The 22,187-nt window shown below is 53.8% G+C and overlaps 1 protein-coding gene across 2 annotated transcripts in view; it reads left to right on the top strand.

The window, feature by feature from the left end:
* NDRG1 (N-myc downstream regulated 1) overlaps nucleotides 1–22,187 on the top strand; it is a 53,315-nt gene that overhangs the window by 16,432 nt on the left and 14,696 nt on the right. For both annotated transcript variants that reach the window (XM_027597700.1, XM_027597692.1), the window contains 6 exons: nucleotides 9,899–10,004; nucleotides 12,019–12,139; nucleotides 15,636–15,698; nucleotides 16,481–16,541; nucleotides 17,558–17,644; nucleotides 19,860–19,916. In XM_027597700.1, the coding sequence (XP_027453501.1) occupies nucleotides 9,899–10,004; nucleotides 12,019–12,139; nucleotides 15,636–15,698; nucleotides 16,481–16,541; nucleotides 17,558–17,644; nucleotides 19,860–19,916 (495 nt within the window). The remainder of the gene's footprint in view (nucleotides 1–9,898; nucleotides 10,005–12,018; nucleotides 12,140–15,635; nucleotides 15,699–16,480; nucleotides 16,542–17,557; nucleotides 17,645–19,859; nucleotides 19,917–22,187) is intronic.

The raw sequence follows: 22,187 nt of genomic DNA, 5'->3' as shown, positions 1-22,187 counted from the left end.
GCTGCTGGGAGCGTGTGCATACGGTATCTGTTCGGGAACCCTGCTTTCAATTCTTTTGGGTATACCCCCAGGAGGAGAATTGTTGGAGCATACGATTATTGTAGATTTTTAAAACCTTGGTTATAGATTTGGAGAAAACTTGGATGCATCGTTTATCTGTTTCCTGTGAAGATAATTGCTCGTGTTTGTGTCACTCTTGGTAGTTTGCAAAGCACTGTCAGATGCTCCGATCTCTAGGCACTGGGAGCTGGTGGAGTGGAGAACAGGACCTCGGGCCCCATCTGCCAGCCCAGGCTACCACCTGGCCTTGAAGGTTGCCCAGGCTGGGGTGGGCGGGGCGCTGCACCGTCAGGACATCAGCACAGTGGTGACCACAAAGGAAAGCTCCGGCGAGGGGCTGGGAGAGATAGGGTGAGGCCTACCACATCGTGCACCAAGCCGGGCTGGGCCCTCGCAGTTAATCCCAGAGCTGTCCTGTGAGGTGGGAGCATTTTTCTGATTGGGCATCCCTTTGTACCTTTCACAATTGCCTGCTTTGTGCCTGGCATTGTCTTAGGTGCTGGGGACACAGTGGGGAGCGTGACCGGCGTTAATCCTTGTTTTCAGGAACTTAAAATTCCAAACTGATAGCTCAGCACTATCGAGCACTGAACACATGGCAAGCATCACCCTTGAGTGCGCTGCATCTTTTGCTCAGGGCGTGCTCACAACAGTCCCCTCCTCCATGGTGCAGAGGGAGAGCCCAAAGCACAGAGAGGCTGAGTCACTTGCCTGAAGTCTCAGGACCGGAAAGGGGCAGGTTGCGGGGGGGAACTCAGCCAGTGCGTTTCCAGAGTGCATGTTTGAAACCATGGCTTCTGCCTCACTAGAAGTGGGGGGAAAACAATCAAACATGCCAAAACCAGCTCCTGGAGGGGCTTTGAGGACCACAGCTCCCCCTGTCTTGGTGGGGCACTGTCTTAGGCTGAGCGGTCCGGGAAGGCTGTTGGAGGCAGTGACATTGAATGGAGACTTGAATGATAGATGGAGCCAGTCAGGTGACCAGGAGAAGCTTAGGGACCCATCATCCCATGCAAGGCAAGATCACACGCAGGGGCCCCTCTGGCTTGGATCCCGAGCCTTCTGAGGGTGAGCTGACATCTCTAAGAAGCAAATAGGCTCGATCTTACCAGTGAATCACAATATTGGAGCTGATTCTGAGTGCTGAACGATACTCTGTCAAGGTTGTTTGCAGAGGTATCTCTTTCTATAAAACCATATTCATTGGGATTTGGCTCCTAGACCTAGTTGACTCATGGTGTTTATGAAGGTTTCCCTCGGATTTCCAGCAGTCTCCAAAATAGTGCGTGTGGGTTCCTGAAGGATGTTCCTTCCGAAGATGCTCTCTGTGTCCTGAAGAGTAACAGACCACAGGGCCAGAGGCGGAGAAGGACAGAGCCGTGGGCAAGGGTGGCTGAGGGTGTCCATGCCCCAGCACAGGGGCTCGCCAGCCCACCCTGACCTCAGAATTCACACGGGGCTCTGGCACAGTGTCTCCTTGCCCGCCGCGGGCTTCATCAGCCTCTGTTGAGCTAGGCCAGGGCCCAGGGCTTCCCAGGCGCTCTTGCTGATTCTTCTGGGACTTGTCCCATCAGCCCTCGGTGGCAGATCAGGAAGCTGAGGTTTTCCTGTGGCCAGCAGCTGTGAAGGGGCCCCACCGAACGTGATCTGACCCCAACCATTCTTCTCTGCCTGAGGGCCAATCAGGACTAGAAGCCAGCGTATCTTTGCAACTCCGGCCGAAGACCAACCTGGCTGGGCAGATAATCTGGACAGTACTTTGGTGGGCGAACGTTTAACCCCCTTAGGGTGGGTCAGTGCAGGACTCAGGAATGGGTGTGCCTTCGTGACAAACTGCTTTCCTGTGTTCCTTGCTGCTCACTGAGACAGGGGCCCGGCCCGGCAGTTCCTTGGGGGTCAACTTTAAGGAGCCTGAGCAGCCTTACTGTGTGTGTCCCAAAGCAGCCCATATTATTTCTTGAAAAATATTTGGTGCTTCAGCATTTTGACTAACTCAAGCAGACTCTCTGTTCTTTTCCCAAAGTAGTCAATTTTTTTTCCCTCCCCCTGAATCAAAACACACACCGTAGCCCAGAGCTCAGCGGTAAGAAGCTGCTAGAAGGTCTGTTGCCCCAGCCGCAGGGCTGCCTGCCTTAGGAGAGAGCTTAGCTGCCAGAGTGGATGGCATCGTGGCCTCATCTCCTCCTGGCTGACATCACCTTAGGCTAGGCAGTTTGTTTTTGGCCTGGGTGATATTTTGGGGCAAATCGATTGGTACCCAGGCATACGAGGTTCTGTGAGGGCTCTCGGGACCCTTCTTTGCATGTCTTTCCTGGAGACCCTCTGGGGCCCTCAGAGCACAGGGCTGGGTGGGCTGCTGGGCTGAGGTGCCTTGCCTGCAGGACAGATGCGGTTTGATCTGACTTTGCAGAGAAGGTTCTGGCATTAGGAACTAGGCAGTTGTGTTTGCAAATTTAACGAGTGGGCTAGGTAGGAATATTTTGGGTTCCAGCTTATTTTCTTTGGCTAGAATCCTAGAATCCAAGAATATCAGAGCTGGCAGATGCTTTATGATCTAGCCCTTCCCTTTCTGCTCCAGGTGGGGAGGCTTCCTGGAAGGCCACTGAGGGGAGGGGAGGGGAGAAGGGAGCGAATGCATATTTGCACGCCCACTTACGGTCTCAGGCCTTCTGTGCCAGGGTGGGAATGTTACCCTCTTTTGCAGCTGAGAAATCAATCTGGAGATGTTAAGAAACTCACCAAAGGGTGCTCTCAGGATAACCCTCGATTTTGGCCCATGTAACTGAGATACGTGATAATCACGGGGGTCGTGATACCTAACGTCCTGGGCATTAGCTGTACTGCAGAAATTGTGCTGGCCTCTTCTGTGTGATGTCCTTACTCCTCACATCAGCCCTTTAGGAGAAGGCTTAGTGTCAGCCTTGTTTTATAGTTGGGGAGACAAGGCCCAGAGAAGGTTTAAGGGATTTGGCCTGTGTCGTTCAGTGACGAGATAGATGACCAAGCCTGACCCAGTCCCCACATCTGGAGCCAAAGTCAAAGTCCCTATAACCAGTGGGGGGGGGGAGGGGCGGCAGGGTTGTGACCACTGCCCCTCACTGTGGCCCCAGGGTGGGACACTTGTTCTGGCCCCAAATGGCCTCTCCTGTTGGATTTGCTGTTTCTAATTCCTTCCACCTGGAACTTTAGTTTTTCAGATGGTTTGATTTGATTTGGTTTCCATGGGAATCTGCATCTGTGTGCTCACCAGGACTCCCTGGGCATGGAGCTGATGTCACCCACTGGGCCTCCGGGTGCGGGGTGGCGGGGGCTGGGGCACAGGAGGTGGTGGGCAGCGTCTCCTGGGGTCTGGCTCCCACTCTGAAGCCCAGTCTGAGCCTGGCGGAGGGTGAGGGTGTGGGGAGAGGTGAATTTTTCCCCTTTTCTTGGTAGCAGATCAGCTTCTAGGGAAAATGGAAACAGTGACCTTTTACTAATTTCTTTCTTTCCACACAGTTGCTTCTTGTTTTCATGCTCCCTGACTGAAGGTGGGCAGAACCCAGAGGCTTGGAAATCCTTGACCCACCATTTCCCATCCCTGCCTTCCCCCAGTCCCACCTCCCAGCCAGGCCACCGGGGCTTAGAGCCAAGCCCGAGTGACAGATGGCAGAAGCGCTCATCTGGGTCACCGAGAAATGAGGCTTGCCTCTTCTCTCCTCTGTGAGTTTCCTGGGAGTGCCCTCCTGGGGGCAGGCGGGGGGGGGGAGCGTGGGAGAGGGGCGCCTCGCCCACCCAGCGCCCCCAGGGTGGGGCTTGGCTCTCCCCAGGTCTGTCCAGCCCAGGCTGTCAGGCTCACCGAGTGTAGACACCCGTGTCTTGGCGTCACAGGGTGGGTGCAGTAGACAGAAGTGGGTTTTGATCAGCTCTGTCTTTGCTAGCTGTGTGTTCTTGGCCGGTGGCCCGACCTCCCAGGGGCTTAGTCTTCTAATCTGTAATCTGGGGGAGTATCACCACCCCTGAGGGTGTTGTGAATGTGATAAACACAGCATGGGAAGCAGCACACAAGCCTCCCTCTTCTGCTCCATGGGTGGATGGGTGGCCGGCGCTCCTCCTTCTCTTTTCTCTGATCCGACAAAGACTTCCCTCCTAATTCTCTCTTCCTTGGAGAATTGTGGTCTTTGGTGTGGGCTCCAGCTTCACTCTGTATTCCCAGGCTGACGCCCTTCTGCCCACACCAGCTGGTTTCCTGACTCTGTAGCTTTTCTTTTCCCTGATGTGATGACAGCGTTAAAGAAACTGGAGAAATGGGAGCAGCCCCAGGTTCAGCTGGGCCTCCTTGAGGTCGTATCTTCGAGGGGGCCCAATGTGCCTCCTGTAACCTGGGGCTCGGCCGGCAATCAGGACACGGGGGTCCCAAGGGCTTGTCCTGAATCTTGCCTCCGCTACCTGCAGGTGCGTATGCTGGGGTGCACAGATGCTGGCTTTTCCCGTCTGTGAAATGGCTGTTACAGTGTTAGCTCAGTAAACAGACAACTGTCCTTATATGCAGATAATCTGTTTCTTGCACACACACGCCCCTTCCCAGCATCCTTCACTCTTTACCTGCTTCTTACATAATGGAAAGGAGGTCAGTGGCCTAGCCAGGCCTATCCCTTCCCCACTGTGGGCACTGGAAATGAACCAGGAGGATTTGGGGGTGGGGGGAGGGGTGTTAATTTACAAAAAGGTGGTGGAGGGGCAATCCCTTGCCATTTCCTCCTGAGCCTCTGTTGTCATGATTTGTCTTTCTTGCCTCAACAACTGACTAGCCCAAATCAGTTTTCTTTGCCTGTTCCATAGAGTGCCCTCCGCCCTTGGCCGTGCCTTAACCGAGGCTTGCTAGACTGCTGGGAGGGGCAGCCCAGTGCACCAGCTGACTTAGCGTCTGCCTAAGTGTGTCATCCCTTAGAGTCCAGATCATTCCGTTCATTCCATGTCTCCCCGGGGCTTGCTGGGAAGGAGGGGATTATGAAGGGAGGTGGCAGCAGCTGGTCTCAGAGCTCCCCTGGATCACTCAACCAGTTGACTTAAGCCATTGGGACCCTCTTGTGGCTTCACTCTGATTATCTCTGGGATAAGCATCCATAACAACCAGCATGGAGCCAAATGCTGCCATTTGCAGAACACTTCCCAGTGCATACGGCAGTTTTAGTCTTGGGAGCAGCCCCATGAGCAGATGGACTTCTTACTGCCCACAGCTGACAGCTGAAGGGACTCCCAGACTAGTGTGGTAACTTGGCCCAGGGCACATGGTGAATGTATCATTAGGATTAACATCCCTCAACAGACAACAGAAATGTTTGCTATTCTACTGAATTGGAAGACCTATGAATGTCACAGTCCCAGACTCTTTCCAGCTTCCTGCTCTGTCTTCTCGAGCATGTAGGTTTTGTTCTCATGCTCCTAAGATGGCTGCCACACCTCCAAGCATCTCATTCATATTCCAGGGAGGAAGCAGGCAGAAGGGTGAAAGGAAAAAAAACCAGAAGGCCAATTTTGAACCTTAAAAAAACAAAACAAAACAAAACTCTCTTCAAAAGTCCAGCAAGTTCTGCTGACATCTCATGAGCCAGAAATGAGTCTCTGGACCGCCCCCCCTCCCCCTTGGCTATAAGGGGGATGGGGGAGGGGAGAATTTTATCAGGCACATTGCTGGGAATTCGGTCATAAAGGAGGGAATAACAGACGTTTGAGAGGCCAACCCACACAGTCAGCCATAGTTTATGAAGCTCTGAAGCCAGGCTGGGCAGCCGACATGAAACCTTAACGGAATACTTAGTGGTATTCCTGTTTTCACCACATGCCATCTTGCAAGCCCTGTGGACAGTGGGGGTAGCATAGGTGCCATTCTTACAGGTGGTGTGGAATCTGTGAATCTCGGTGCCCTTTTGGGGCCAGACCTTGTCTCTGGCAGAGCCAGCCTCTCTCTCTGGGAATTGGCTGGCAGGTGGGAGGTGGTGATCAAACAGATCTTCGGCCCGTGGTGGGTGCTACAGATAAAAGAAGTGGCGTGCAGCGAAGGGGCCAGCCTGGTACTGTGATGTTGGTGCCGAGGCCCTTCCCAGTTGGGCACCTGTCAGCCGTACCACAGTGTGCATTCCTCTAGTCCACATGCAGAGGACCCTGGCATGTGTCTGGATGGTGGGTCCCCGGAGAGGCTGGGGAGACAGAAAGCCATCCACAGTCACAGCAGTGGGGGGCTGACTCAGAGAGTCACTGGGCACGTTCTGTGTGGGTAAAGGTTTCTTCGATTCATGTACCATCTGGCACAGAGAGTATAACAGATGTCAGAGCACACAGTCCAAGGCTTCGGACTTGGACTGCCTCGGGTTCCGTTCCAGCTGTGTGACCTCCGGTAGATTACTTGCCCTCTCTTGGCCTGTCTCCTCTTCTGTAAAAGGGGACAGTTGTTGCCCGGTGGAGTTGTGTGCGTTCGATGAGAGAACACTTGTAAATAAATGCTCGGGTCAGGGCCGGAGTCCAGTAGGAGGGCTGACTTGATGATTATTGCCATCACATTGCCGCCATCTCTACACCTTCAGAGAGTGGCGTTCTAGGTTTTCCAGAGGAGGTGAGAAGAAAAGCTGGGTATTTCTCTGTTGCATGCCTCTGGCTGGATCAGACCCCTGTGTGCAGGGACTTCAGAGATCTGGTTCTGAACTGGGGAAGGGCTGGGATTGGAGATCTGGGTGGTGGAGGAATTGTGTGTGTGTGTGTGTGTTTCCAGCCACTGTCGTAGCAAAAGAGAGGACACTTGACGAGTCCCAGGACAGGGGATGCCCTCTTTCAGGCAAGCGGACACGAAGTGTGCTGGGGTACTTGGTGCCCTCTCTTTGGGAGAATGTGGGGGATGTGAGGTCGGTCCCTCCCTACAGGATACTGCATGGCGATTCATCCCCATGGAGACAGAAGGACAGAAAGTTCCTTTGGGTCTGAAGAAGACAAAGGCATGTGTTTGTGTTTTAATTCCGCATCCAATCTCAGGTGCAGTCTTGGTTTTGGCCAGTGGGGAGAGAGTACCAGGGAGGGCTAGCTTAGAATCGTGCGTGCGTGTGTGTGTGTGTGCGCGCATGTGCACGCAAATGTGTGTGCGTGAGTGTGCATACATGTGTGCATATGCATGTGTATGTGTGTATGCACGCACAATGTGCGTGTGTGCTTACGTGTGTGCATATGAATGTGTGCATGTGTACATCACATGTGTGTGTACGCGTGCATGCATCTGTGTCTTAAGGGATGGGACTCGCACCAGGAATGTGACACTTGGCTTTTCTCCTCCTCCTACCTGTGTGGGCTCGTGGGCACAGACATCAGAGGTGGGCAGCTGGGGGCCAGCACCAGCGTGAGGCCCCAGAAGACCCGGGTTCTGATCCTGGTTCTTCTACAAGCTGTGTGACCTTGGGGAAGCCGCCTCAATGTCTTCATCTGTGAAATGGGATAGACAGGCTTACCTGTGGCCATGGCGGTTGGGTGCCCCGTGCCTCGCAAATCTTATCCCTCACCTAAGTTCCCCCAGACCCATGCCTGAGCCCCTTCACTGTGTCGCTTCCGCTTTCTGAGACCGGATGCCTTATCCTTCCAAACAAGGTGAACCACGGCGAATGCTCCTGGCTGGGCTGTGGTCCGGGCTAGTGGTGAGGCGGCCGGCCACGGCCACACTTGTGTGGCTCTTCTTGAGGGTGAAGCCTTAGCGCTCAGTGGGGCCTGTGCAGTGCTGGGAGGTTTTACACCCATCCTGGGAGATTTCATGCCAATCCTGGAGTTGGGCGAGAGGGAGCTCACCAAGAAGCTCAGAGCCAATTAAGGGGCACAGAGGAGCCTGAATGCAGAATAGTTAGTGGACTTTCTAGAGAAGGATCATTTAGTCTCAGGTCTTTATTCAACAGTTCCAGAGCACCTACTGTAAGTGCTGACTGTGTGCTAGGCCTGGGGACAGAACTGTAAGCAGGGCAGGTCTGCCCCTCCCTTCTCGGACATGTTTAATTCTGGTTCCAGGGCTATATAATTTTAAGGCCCTCACAGAGATGAGTCAACATCAGCCACGCATCCCTACCCCTGGGGGCTGCCGGGGACATCTTTGGTGCCAGCCAAGGCTGGGCGTCCCATATCTGCCACCAAGGTGGTTCCCAAGCACTGCATTAAAACCCTCTGCTACCGTGTGCCAAGGACCCCCTTTCCTCCTGGCAGTGTTTCAGAGGTCACAAGGTGACCTCCTCTCCTGAGGATCCTGGGGGGAGGTGGCTCACTCCTGTCTTCCAGACAGGGACCCAGGGCTGAGAGGGGTTGGGGAAGGGCAGAGCTTGGATTTGAACCCTGATGACCCCAGGCTGGCTGGCCTGGCCTATTTTTAGAGGGCGCCATGTGGGTCAGCTGGGGAGACAATGGAGAATGTGACCCTCTCAATGAGCCATTGTTCCCAGTTGGCTTCAGGGCCAGGGCCAGGCCCAGCAGATGACCGTGGCCCCCACTGGGGGCCAGGCTGTTACTCCGTCGTCTGTGGATTTTTCCAGTGTTTGTATAGGCAAGAGCGGAGTGTTGGGCATCGAGGGGAAGAGAGACGGTGGGCTCTGTGTTCAGGGGACTCCCTTCATTGGGTGATGAGGCAGGTGGCTCAGGAGGACCCTGGTGATGGGGGCAGGCCTGGGACTGACAGGGAGCAGGGGTCGCCTCCATGCCGTGGCCTGTGTGGGCCCGTCTGCATCACACACCCTATGAGGTTCCAGGGTTCCGCTCATTTCACAGGTACGATGGCAGCCTGGAAAGGCCCCCCCGCCCCCGGTACCCAGCATCCCACTTGCTTGCTTCCGGGGGTCTTCAGAGTGAGGGCTGGAAGCCCCTGCATCGCTTGCTTGGGATGGGGAGGGGAGTGGCTTCTTTCTACACATGCAGATACTATGCTTCCCCGTTCTGGAGGGAGAGCCTGAGAATTGGGGTATATTTCTTTCTTTGTGAGCCAAGTTTCTCCCAGGTCTGGGGTCAAGGGGCTTCGCTGTGTCCTGTGGTCTCCTGGCATCCCTGGAGCTGCCAGGTTCCCGTGGTACAGGCTGGGCGAAGGGCAGCTTGCCCAGCTCCACAAGGCTCCTAACTGGGGCATCCAGCCCATTTCTTCTTCTTGTCCACGTGGGGCGGACACTGACCTACTCTCTCCCGCCGTTCGTCAGTGATCCAAAAACCACTGTCAGTGGTTTTGGGAGCAGGTTCGATGGCATCTGGAATGTTCTCTCCTTGGGAAATAAATGTCAAGGGCCAACCTAACGTGGCCTCCTGAGGCGTGAACGTGGTTTGGCTCTCCGAGCTTCTCAGAGTGTGAGGCTGTAAGAAGCCTGTGGGGAACACTGAGGCTGACTCTCTGGGTGGGTCCTGAGTGTGATTCGGGGCAGCTGCCTTGGTTTCCCTGAGCCAGACTATCACCCTCCGCCAGCTCAGGGATGTGCCCGCGTGGACGTGGGAGCAGGCAGTCTAGGAAGCTCAGGCCTTGATGACCTCAGTTTCCCAAGATGGAGAAAACAAGGCCCTATGCAGAGAGGGGCTGGGGCTGGTGCCTTCGCCAAGTTTTGGGCAGTTAATGGCACAGTCTGAACCAGGACTCTTGGCCTCTGCCTCCAGTTGAGTTTCCCTTCCCTCCCTGGTTCTTGGGGTGGTTTCTCTGGCCGGAGAGATCCGCTGCCCAAAGGCCAGGGCTCTGCTGACCAAACGAGAAACATACTTGGAGCTTCCTCAGAACACAGTTGGAAATTGGGTGCCTACAGTCAAGAGTCCCAGCCGCACCAACGCTGCGAAGCGCACAGCACAGACCCCTCTGTCTCCTGTCTTCCCTCAGGAGCAGGACATCGAGACGGTGCATGGCTCCATTCATGTCACACTGTGCGGGACCCCCAAGGGAAACCGGCCTGTCATCCTCACATACCACGACATCGGCATGAACCGTAAGTTCCCGGGAGCCTCAGTTCCCCCTGGGGGTGGAGGAAGAGGACCGCTAGGAAGGGCTGGTGGTGGGGCATCCAGCTCTTTTCTCTTTTGCCGGCACTTCCTGGAGCACTTGCGGGAAGAGAACTTGCCACAGACTGGAAGAGCCTGGGATGCACGACGCACAGCACAGAGTTGTGTTTGTGTCTGGGTGTGCTGGGAACTCGGGGCCCTCTGCTGTCTGCGTGTGACAGTGACAACTCTGGATCAATGTGCATAGTTGTTCTTATTATTTTCACCGAGTTGTACAACCGTCAGCACCATCCATTTAAGAACATTTTTATCACCCTGAAAAATCTGTAACCCCCCGCCCCCCCCATCTCCCTTTGCCCCCAGCCCCTGGCAGCCACTGGTCTACTTTCTGTCTCTAAGGACATGCATATCCGGGGCATTCGTTATAAATGGAATCCTACCATATGTGGTGTTTTGCGACTGGCTTCTTTCATAATGGTTTCGGTTCATCCGCACGGTCGCCTGTATTACGTACTTCCTTCCCTGTTGCTGAATGATATTCCACTGAGTGCAGAGACCACATTTTGTTTTTCTATTCTTCAGTTGATCAACATTTGGATGGTTTTTGCTTTTTTGGCTGTTCTGAATGAGGCTGCCGTGAATGTTCATGCTGTATTCTTGAGATTCCCAGGAAGTGTTAGCATACGTGGGTTCCCCATTTTTTTCACAGACGGTAAAGGAGTAAGATCTACTGAATGTTAAAATTGCACAGGATAGAAGTGAATCTTTCCATGGCGATTGGGAAGGCACTGCCGGCCTTCACATCCAGTCACCTCTGTAATCCTGAGTATCGCAGGCTGGACGATTGCTTGATTTGTGATTGACAGCCTGCCTGGCTTGCATGTTTTTCCTACAGCTTCTTAGTACCTTGAGGCAATGATGTCAGTCCCTGAAAACCATTTTCTCCTTCAGCTTCCCTTCTCTTTTATCCCTCTTCCTCCTCTGTGTGCCCGCCCTTGTATCCCTTAGGTACCAGCTCCCATGCTAGGTACTTGGGTATCTGTTACCTTATGTTACCATACTCTGGTGAGGAATGGAATTGCATGTGGTGCTGTTCTACCCTTGTGGTAGAAGCTCACTGTTCAGTAAGCCAACTGCAGAAATAAAAGCCCCCAAGACCTCTGTGGCTATACACAATGTACGTTTATCTCTCCCTCCTGTAATACCTCTGGCCATTCTGTGGGACTCCTTTCTCATGGTGGTTCCAGGACCTGGGCTCCTGCCAGCTGTGGCTCCTCCATCCCCTGGGGCCTCAGAGCCTTGTGCCTCTGGCAGATGACCAGAGAGAGAAACCTAGAAGGGTGGGTGGCAGGTGTTAACAAGAAACTGTGAGCTTCGCGTGCTATTGGCCAGAACCTGGTCACATGGCTGCCTCTCGTTGCAAAGGCGTCTGGGAAATGTAGTCCTGCTGTGTGCCCAAATGTGCCCAGGGGGTGGGTTGGTGGCCAGCTGGCCATCTTTGACTCGGGCGCTCAGCAAATTGGGAGACTCATCCAAGGCAACATAAGAAGTGAGAGGGTCCATGCTTGATCTCCTATGCCCCTCCTTGGTTGAGAAGCATGTGCCCTGGCCATTACTTCCAATGTGGAGGTTTAGGAGACCCACACAGAAAGAGGGCATGAGGGCAGCCAGCCCACCTCACCCCAGGGCCATCGCAGCTGCGGCTGTTGGGGGAAGATGCAGGAGCCGGGATGGGAGTCTCCTCCCAGCAGCAGCTCCAGGTTTGAGCTTCGGCCGCCGCCGGCGTATATGGCGACCATTGCCACCTCCATACCCGGGTGCTTGCCTTCTGTCACCAGAGGGAAGTGGGAGGGGGGGCAAGAAGGTTGGCATTCTTTCTTGTATGTGCATTCCTCCGCTGCATGGGAGTGAGACCAGCAGAATGCCATCACATGCCGCCGAGCAGCCAGATATATTCTCTCCTTCCTCCTTCCTCTTTTCTCTCCCCCTCCTGTCCTCCAGACAAAACCTGCTACAACCCCCTCTTCAACTCCGAGGACATGCAGGAGATCACGCAGCACTTCGCCGTCTGCCACGTGGACGCCCCTGGCCAGCAGGATGGCGCAGCCTCCTTCCCCGTGGGGTAAGACCCGGGGGCTCATGTCCTGGGAGGGGGTCAGGAGAGCTACGCAGGTGGAGGGGGCTGGCGTCGGACTGGGTTTTTGTTTTATTGCAGTAAGATATATATAAGCCAAGATTTACCACTGTAACCATTTTGGAGTGTGGTCAGTTCAGTAGCGTTAAGTGCATTCACACTGTTGTGCAACTGTCCCCACCGCCCATCTCCAGGACTACTTGACTATCCTAAACTGAAATGCTGGCCCTGCTAAGCCCTAACTCCTTGCTCCCCACCACCCACCCCTGCTGCCCCCCCAACCCCTGCTCTCACCCACCCAGGGAGCTAGCTTTTTAATAGGTGTGCATGACCTGCATAGGACCGAGTGGGAGAGGACTTTCATATGAAAAATAGTTAGGAGAGAGTTCTAGAAAAGTGGGAAGAAAAGGAGAGAGAACAATAAGAAATAACACTGATGAAGTACTTCCTGTGGTCCAGGTTTAGGTTTTGTTTTGTTTTTGTTTTAAGATTTATTTAATTATTAGAGAGAGAGGGTGCTCGAGTGCAGGGGTGGGGGGGAGAGAGAAGCAGACTCCCAGCCCAGCATAGAGCCCAACATGGGGCTCGATACCCATGACCCTGAGATCGTGACCTGAGCCGAAATCAAGAGTCAGATGCTTAACCTACTGAGACACCCAGGCGCCACAGCCGCCCCCCACAGCTTAGTTTTTATTCACACGGGTCACTTGCACTTAATCCTACGTATGGCTAGTATACGTGCCTGGTGTTATAGCTCCATTTCTTGGACGAAGAAACTGAGGAGTGGAAGGGCTAAGTACCTTGCTCAAGGTCACACAGCTAGTTTAACGGGGGGAGTTGGACAGTCTGCTGACTCTAGGGATCACGTTCTCTTTAGAAGGTAAGGGTCCCTTGTCACAGGTGTTTAGCTGCCTTCTCATCCCCAGCATGCAGCCAGCGAGGCCTTCCAGTTTCCACTGGGAGGCCGAGACAGGCTTCCTGACTGCACTGGACCGTCAGCGTCCCGTGGGGGGGGGGGGCAGACCTCTTAGAGGCTGTCATTAAACCAGGGTGCAGCCGGCTCTTGGGTTTCAAGTCTCCCAGAAGGGGCCTTCTTGACATTCACAAATAGATTTTTTTGTTGTTGGTGGTGTTCAGAATTATTAACCTTTATCAGAGACGGGAAAGGACACCCAGCCACATGGGGCCAGGACCAAAAATTAAAAGCTTCCTAATACAGCGGGACACCGTTAACTGTTCACTAGCAGATTAAGCCAGAGGTCTGTCAGTAAATCCATCTTTGTTTGGAGCAACTGTTTGAAAGACTTGAGGTAACCCGGTATGGCTCTTAGCTCCCCATAGGAAGATTTAAAAACACATCCTGAGGTTTGGGCCCCACCCTGTGGAATTTTCATTAAGTTGACCTGGAGGCCAGGGTGCAGGGTATTTGCTCCCCGCCAAGTTAGCAGGTGATTTCAGTGTGTCTGAGTGGGCCTTGCCTTATTTCTGCCTCCTGTAGTTGGGGGTCTCCTGGGCCCTCTAGGGGTACACTCCCTCTGTCCCGAGGCTGAGGCAGCAAAGCAGGGATGGGGACCCCAGCTCTGGAGTCAGCTTCCTATTTATGGTGGGGGTGGGGGGCTTGTGGTAGAATCCTATTGTCTCCTGGCTATACATCTAATCCCGGGAATAGCCGCTGGGGGTAAGTGGCTTCCCCAGAATCGCCTTTTGGGGACTACTGGCTGTAAACTGAGCCATGGCCATTTCAGAAGGAAACTGGCCCCATTTTTGGGTAGACATATCAGCCAGGGTCTTTCTGGCTCTTTCCAGAGCTTTTGCACATGCTGGGTCCCCTACCTAGAATGTGTTTCCTATACTCTACACTCATCAAACCCCAACGCCTCCTTCAATGTCACTTCTTCCAAGAAGCCCTCTCTAACCACCTGATCAGACAGAACAGGGCTCCCTGTCTCAGTCTCCCTTCTGAACACCCCCGTCTCCCTCACTGTCACCTTTGCTTTTACACTCTCACGTTTCACCTGGCCCCTGTGCTGGACCGGGCCTGCTGTGCTCACGTGGTCTCCCCGGGGCCTCACCAGGAGCCTGGCGTGAGTGAGCACCCATAACTCCTTTGTGGAAGGAACTCCTTAATGTGTATCCTGAGTCGTCCTCCCTGAGGCCAGCCTTGTGGGATGCCTCCTAGTCAAGGTCGCCCCCGCTTCCCCCAACACCGTTTCCCATCTGCTCGTCTTGGGAGGCATTTTGCGGGCTCCCTCAGGGACCTGTCCAGAGAATCATGGGCTATCCAGAGGAGCTTGCTCCTAACGCGGCGTGCCTTGTGCACCTGCTTTTGATAAAAAGGACCAGGCTCTCTGATGGCACCCGAGGCCTTGGTGAAAGGGATGATTCTTGGAGTTCTTCCAGGGAAGTCAGGAAAGAAAGCATGTAGGAACTCTGGCTAGGGTTGTTGGCTCCTGCTGGGGCAAAGCTCCCTAGCCTTTCTGGAGATCTCAGGGAGGTGAGTGCACGCCGTGTGAGGAGGCAGAGGGGGCAGCATGTGCGAAGGCCAGGAAGAGAGCGGGCCTAGAGATGCTCCATGAGACACGGGGGCAGGGTTGTTCTTGGCCGAGAGAAAGGGACCAGCCTGGGGAGTAGCTCCTTTTTCTGCCGGGGGTTGTCATCTGGTACTCCTGTGGAAAGGCTGGGCACAGTGGGAACAGGAAGCCCCGGGCAGGCCCTGCTAAGGACTGGGTGACAGGAGATGTTTGTTTCCTGCACTCTGGGAAGGGGAAGCCTCCACCTTAATGCTTAGGCTCAGGGTAGCCTGCAGACTCCAGAGTCACCCAGGAGCCATGGTCCCAGAAGATGTGTGAATTGAGGCATCCCGGTGTAAAATCCCCCCGGGTTATCCATCTCCCAAAGCCCATTGTGTCCAGCTCATCAACGTGGCCTGCTTCTCTGTGTACTCTCTCCAAGCTCCTTCCAGAGCATCTCTTGGGGACAGGGGTGAGAGAGGAGGGACTTCCCTGTGGCCAGGAATATTGAATGGGGGAGCTGCCACAGGCCTCCTTCTGGGAGGTGAGCGAGAAGTCCCAGGGCCCACGTGAGATGCCGCTCCAAGTGCGGGCCTGACCATGAAGCCAAGTGGCTTCTCCCAGCTTCACTGCTGTTTATAATCTGTATACTGGGGGAAATCATGGGGACCTCACAGGGTTGTTGTAAGGATTAGATGAGCTTCTAAGTCTCCTCCGATGCTTGGTGTGGGACCTGGAGCATAGGAAGCAATCCATCAAGGGTCAGTTTACAAATGGGGAGGATTGGGGTGGGGAGTCGGCTGGTGCGCACGGCTCGGTGCGGGGAAGGAGGGCTACAGGGGGCTGGGCAGGGGGGCTGGGCCCACGGGCCAGGTTGTGCATGGGCCCTGCCCTTCAAGCGTGTTCCTCTTTGAATGATTCATTTCCTCCGGGGTGTGGCCCTCACTAATGGCTTCTGCATGGCTTCCCCCAAGGTACATGTACCCCTCCATGGACCAGCTGGCTGAAATGCTTCCTGGAGTCCTCCACCAGTTTGGGTAAGAGTGAGGGATCTGCTGCCCCACCAGCCTGCAGAGAAAGGTGGCTTCTAACCTCTGCCTCTCCTTTGGCCTCGATCTGGCCTGACCACTGAAACCTAGGGTGAACGGTCAGGAAAGAAATTAGCTGTCACACTTTGTGAACTCTTCTCACACCAACTCTACTCTCTGGTCCACCTCTCGCCCGCTGGGCTTTTGTCCACGAGCGAACACATCACCTGAAGACCGCCACCCCACCCATCCTTTCCCGGCCCCCTCTCTTTCATTGCTCTTCCTTATCGATGGAACGTTCTGGAAGAGGGAGGCCTGAGCCCTCCATTTCTCCCTCCATGCCCTATCTCTCCAGTGCTCATGTCCCTTACTTGAGCCTTTTGTGTGAAGATCATACCTCGGCGTTCTTGCCCAATTTATTTTCATTCCAAGTTTCAGAGTCTAAAATAAAGCTTCTGAGCAGGAAGAAGCGGTGCAGTAAAAGGCCTTCCCATAAATGTCAGGCAGTCTCTCAGAGCCTGGGCTGCAGTCGGGAGAGAAGTAAGGAAAAGGGACGAGTCTCCCCAGGGTCATGGTCTCCTGTCAAGGCGTAAAGCATGATGCGTTTTGGGTCCTCGAGGCAGCGTGTCCCCGCTCTGTCTGGCTTGCCAGCCACCCTCAGCGACGAGCGGGATGGCTGCTGGGGCAGGCGGTGTTCCTTAGGGACCAGGAGTGGGGGAGGTTTTAAGAGGGTCATTAGGGCTCCCATTGTTCATTCCTTCTGTGACATGCATCTTTATTTCTGCTTCCAGGCTGAAGAGCGTAATTGGCATGGGCACTGGGGCAGGTGCCTACATCCTCACTCGCTTTGCTGTGAGTCCTTGGACGTTTTTTTTTTGTTTTTTTTTTTAATTACATTTTAAATGGAAATTAAGATTAAGGAAGACAACTGGATAAAGCATCAAAAATCCCACAGCGGAGGGTGAAATGACTCATAATTGCGTTTCCGAAGGGAGAACCGCAGTTCACATGTGGTGTGGGGTCCAGAGTCGTGTGTGTGTGTGTGTGCGTGTGTGCGTGTGTGTGTGTGTGCGCGTGTGCGCGCGCTCACATACGTCCCAACCACCTTGCCTTGCCTTCAGCAGACATACTCTTTTCCCATTGGTTTTGCTCACTTCGAGGTTGCTTGTGGGCGGGTCCTCATGGCACTGCACGGGCTACTTCGTGAGAAGCCCACAGCTTTTGGATCCTGGCTGATTCTAGAGTGAGAGACGCGTATGTTACCGTGACTGTGGGCTCCGGATGGGTCAGGTGCCTTACCAAGTGACTGTTTAAAAATGCAGCAATGCTCATTTGATGCGTACAGCTGTATATATTCTGACTGCCTGTCATTTGCTGGACGTCGTCAGAACTTAGAAATGCTGGTATGATTAAAAAAATGGCCTATCTCGGCTCTGAGCAGATAAAAGAAGGTCCATATTAGATCTGAGACGGACACAGATGTATCTTCTAGGAGTAGTTGCTACAGAGCGTTGACGTGCCCTGCCTGACCTTGAAGCTGGTGGTCTGATACACCCTTTGGTGGCTGGGGAGGAGGAGGTGCAGGGAGGGGAAGTGACTTGCCTGAGGCAGGTCTGCCCAGCACTGCAGGCTTCTCCTCCTGCTTCCTCTCCCCGCTGTCTCAGCAGCTCCGTCCTGCGTCCCTGAGCTGCAGGCTCCCTTTTGCATTGGGGGGGGGGGGCGGGGGGGGTCTCCGGAGGGCAATGGCCTATCTGGTGGTGCACACACGGGCCCTCTGCTGGTAGTTTCCTCAATCTTCTGTTTGACGTTCGAAGTTCATGGTATCTGAGATTGTGGGGTTGCCGCTCACCTTCTGTCTTGAATTGCAGCTGAACAACCCTGAGATGGTGGAGGGACTTGTCCTTATCAATGTGAACCCTTGCGCAGAAGGCTGGATGGATTGGGCAGCGTCCAAGGTGAGGCTGGGGGTCAGGATCAGGGGTCAGGGGTCAGGGCTAGGGGCAGGACCAGGGCCAGGAGGGTGGAACAGGTGTGCCCACCCAAACCCCTCCTAACCACCTCCTCCCCACCCCTGCAAAGAAAGCAGTTTTCCTTTGCTTCGCTTGGAATAGTAAACATGACCTCAGCCATTTGCCATTCAGAAAATTTCAGTAGGACAGTGTGGTCTAAACCAGACATCCCATGGGGGCGTGAATCCTCGAGCCAGCTTTGATAAGCATAGCTTGGGTTAAGAAGTGTTCGCAGAGGAGCTAACATGTACTGGGCTTTGCTCGAGACACTGGTAATAAAAAGAGGAACAAGACAAAGGCCTCTAATCTCAGGGATCCATATGTTATTGATGACAAAGAAGAGTGTGTTTAGGACCAACACGGCCACTCAGTTTGATGACAGTAATAATGAGCTCGAGTGTCCAGAGTATTTACCAGGTGCTGTTTGTACCCTGACCGCCTTTAATCCTCCCATTGACTCCAGGAAGTGGGGATTTTTATAACCCAGGTTCTAGAAGAGGGAACTGAGGCTCAGAGTGGTGAAGAAAGCTGTCCAAGGTCCTGCAAAGCGAGGCAGTGGGAGCGCTGGGGCTGAATGCAGGTCCCGTGGACTCTCTAGTCCTTGGGCCTTGCCCCCGCCTCCCTCCCCGGTCTCATCCAGCAGGTGTCGAATGGCCCCTCACCCCAAGCACTGCAGGTTTGGGAATCCAGAGGGGGCAGGACCCATGCCTGCCTGGAGGAGAGGGACCCATGCCGTCTCAGGAAGCTCTGCTCTGGCTGGTGTCCTAGCATTCCTTGTTTATCTTTTTTAAAAAATGATTATTGTGTTTTTTCATAAAGGCACCAGTATTTGCCAAGGAAAGGGGATAGTTGTTGCAACAGAACCAGGGCGGAACCTCTCCAGCGGGGGTGATCCTGGCCTTTCATTTCAAAAGTAGGTTTTTGCCAAGTGTTGGGTGGCTGTCTCAGACTGAGGTTTGAAGAGGTGTGCCCCTCCCTGTTACCTCCCACCCCTGCCTTGGCCACTCACATACTGCATTTCTTTCTGGAACCTTCTGCCAACATGCAGGAGCCCATCTCTCCCATCTGCGTGATATTCAGGAGCAGAGCACACTCCCTGTTTTTTATTTTATTTTCCAGGAAAGGAAGTGATGTTCCCGTCAGCCAGTTTGGCTCCTGGGTAACTGTTCTGAGCCAGACGTGGAGGGCTGGGGACATCGACCGTTGGCTAAAGTGGAGCCTGAGGAATGTACATGTGGCCTTAGTATCTGCACCACATCCTTCCTTTCCAACCCCAAGAGAAAAAAGACCGATATCAGGAGTAGTCTTTATATGTCAGGCACTGGCGTCAGATCCTGTGACACGTGTGGTTGCCTCGTGTTATCCTCACCTTGACCTTGGGACTTTGAAGCTCCTGGCACAGCTGCTTACAGATGAGAGGCTTGAGCTTCAGAGTCTCTGCACCCCGCCCAGGCCCTCACAGCGGGGGTATGGCGGGACCCCCCCAATCTAGAGAACCCCCAGGTCTAGAGCTTCTCTATCCTGCCAGTCCTTGCCTGACACTGAAGTTGGTCAGCACACATTGATGGATCTCCCGCTGTATGCCGAGCATTTATGGAGCTCCCGCTGTGTACCTAGCGTTTATGGTGCTCCTGCTATATACCTAGCATTGCGTTGGGGAGAGGGAGAGAGGAGAAAGTTGGCAGTGTCTTTAGTGACCTCCATATATTCCAAGAGAGGATACTGGTTGGAGGGGGGACATTTAGAGGATGATACAGGAAGGCTAGTTCAGGGTAAGCAGATCCTGGGTGTAGACTGGCAGAGCTCAGTGTGTGTTTGGAAGAAAGGGATGGGGGCCCTCCTTGTGAGAACCTAGTGTGCTACAGCACAGGGCAAGCTAGGAGCAGGTTGGGTCTCTGTTCAGCACATGTTTGCTGTGAGTCTCCTGTGCATGGGGCTCTGAGAATAAGCGATTGGTGGAGACTCAGGCGCTGCCTTCCGGGGGACGCCCCAGGTCCTGTAGGCAACTGGAACAGGTAACCATGTTCCCATGAGGGGGCCGTCTTCAGATCGAAGTGCAGGGAGCCCAGCACTTCCGGTCTGCCCTTGCAGGCAGGGAGGCTTTTGCTGACCCACCACTGCGATCACCTGTTCTAATCACACCTGCTTTTGCCTTCCCCAGATCTCCGGGTGGACCCAAGCACTTCCAGACATGGTGGTGTCCCACCTCTTTGGGAAGGTGAGGAGCATGGCCTGGTGTTCTGTCATTCATGCTGAGTGACTGCGTGCTGCTGGTGCGTCGGGCCCAGAGGCGAGCCGGACACACGCCAGCGGGGCCGCCTGCTGATGCCCACCTCGTCCGTGGCGCGACGTGACCGATTTCAGATCCGGTCACGGCTCACTCTCTTTTTAACATAAGGCTTTTTAAACGAGCCTTGTTGAAGTCCACCAAACTGCCCGTATTGGAAGTATAAAATTTAACAAATGTTGACACACGCATACACGCGTACACGCATAAAACGCCACTGAAATTGAGATAATGATCGTGTCCATCACCCCAAAGCCCCCCTGTGCCCCTTGCTAATCCTTCCCTCCCTGCTACTCAGACAACCTCTGATCTGCTTACTGCCACTAGAGATATGAGTTTGTATTTCCTAGATTTTTATATAAATGGCATTGTACAGTATGTACTTTCGTTTCACTCGGCACAGTTATTTTGAGATCCATCGTTGTCGTTGGGTTTATCAGTAGCTTGCTCCTTTTCAGTGCCGGGCGGTGTTCTGTGGTGCCGATGTGCTGCACTTTGTTTTTCCATTTACCTGTTGATGGGCATTTGGGTTCTTCCCGGTTTGGGGCTATTACCAATAAGACCTACAACACACATCCATGGTGTTCACTCTGTATCCCACTCGGTCCTAAGGATTTTACAAATACTGACCCATGGACTCCCCCCAGAGCTGTGTGAACCATGTGAAAAGTACTTGTTTTATTCCCAGTTTATGGATGAGACCAGAGAGGTTGATTGACTTGTGTGAGGTTGCACAGCCAGGGCGAGGCGGGGCTGGGATTGGAAGCTGTATGTCTGGCTCTGGAGCGTGTTCCCGCATCCAGAGCAGGACCCTGGCCATCTGTACGTCTGCTGTTTCTCAGTCACCCCAGCATGGCCCCTGACTCTGGCCCATAGCCCCCGGGGAGGATGTCCGGGGTGACCGACGCAAGCCCAGACACAGCCCGGCTCGATTTACTCTGTGTACCGTGTGGCCTGCTCGAGAGCATGACCATTTGAGATGCGACCACATGTTCCTCCTTTGGGCTTGGCCACATGTGCCCACTGTGTTTGGTCCTCATGTTATTTTCCCTGGGCTGCTGTAATAAGCACCCCAGACTGGGTGGCTTCCAACAGCAGAAATGGACTCTGTCTCGCTTCTGGAGGCCAGTAGGGAATGTCGGTGGGGCCACACTCCCTCCAGTGGCCCTCGGCGGGGCAGGGCGGGGTGGGGGGGCGCGGATCCTTCCTTGCTTTTCCAGCTTCTGGTGGCTTCAGAATCCCCTGGCTCGTGGCTGAGCCCTCTAGGCTCTGTCTCTGTCTTCGGTGGCCTCTCCATGTCTGTTTCAAATCTCCTTCTGGGGGCGCCTCAGTTGAGCGCCTGACTCTTGATTTCAGCTCAAGTCATGATCTCAGGGTTGTGAGATCGAGTCCTGCAGCAGGCTACGCGCTCCGCATGGAGTCTCTGCCTTGCCCTCTGCTCCCCTCCCCCTGCCGACTCATGCGCCTGTGCGCGCGCTCTCTCTCTCTCTCAAATAAATACATAAATAAAATCTTAAAATAAATTTCCCTCTGCCTTTCTCTTATAAGGACACTTGCCATTAGATTTAGGACCTACTGGTATAATCTTGAATGATGTCCTCAGGATCCTTCATTTAATGACATCTACAAAGACTTCTTTTCCAAATAAGTTAGCGTTCACAGTGGCCAGGGCTTTGACGTGGACCCGGCCTTTGGGGCCAGCCTGCAGCCCACAGTAGCCGCCTTCCCCTCGTCTGTGCTCCATTTAGTTTGGGATAACATTTTCTTCCCCCCCTGAGTGTATAATCTGAACCTTAGAGGAATATGGAAAAAATTAAAGCCAGTTTCTGTATTTCCTTGCAGGAGGGGGTGTCAAATATAGGGTGAGAGTCTGGTCTGCTTATACCCCACATTACTTGAGGTATCTGTTGGAGCCCCCAGGTTGCTGTAGTTGGTGTGTGTGTGTTTTAATCTGATACCCCAGCACAATTAATTCCTTAGATGGTCTTTTCTCTGACTTTCTAACAGCATGTTGGCCTTTTTGTTGCTTTAATGATCATGGACTATTCTAGATAATAGCTTGGGCTGGACATGGGGCCCCCTTTGCTCCCTCCCTGTCCTGCTCTGGTCGCCACTGATCATATCAGGCCATTTTGTGGAACCTACACATCCGCTGTTCTACAAATGAGAAACAGAGCAAGCTCGTAACCTGTTTGTCCCAAA

The sequence above is a fragment of the Zalophus californianus genome, chromosome 4 (assembly GCF_009762305.2).
Source record: "Zalophus californianus isolate mZalCal1 chromosome 4, mZalCal1.pri.v2, whole genome shotgun sequence".
Taxonomy (NCBI): domain Eukaryota; kingdom Metazoa; phylum Chordata; class Mammalia; order Carnivora; family Otariidae; genus Zalophus; species Zalophus californianus.
This window is presented reverse-complemented; position numbering and strand designations above follow the sequence as displayed.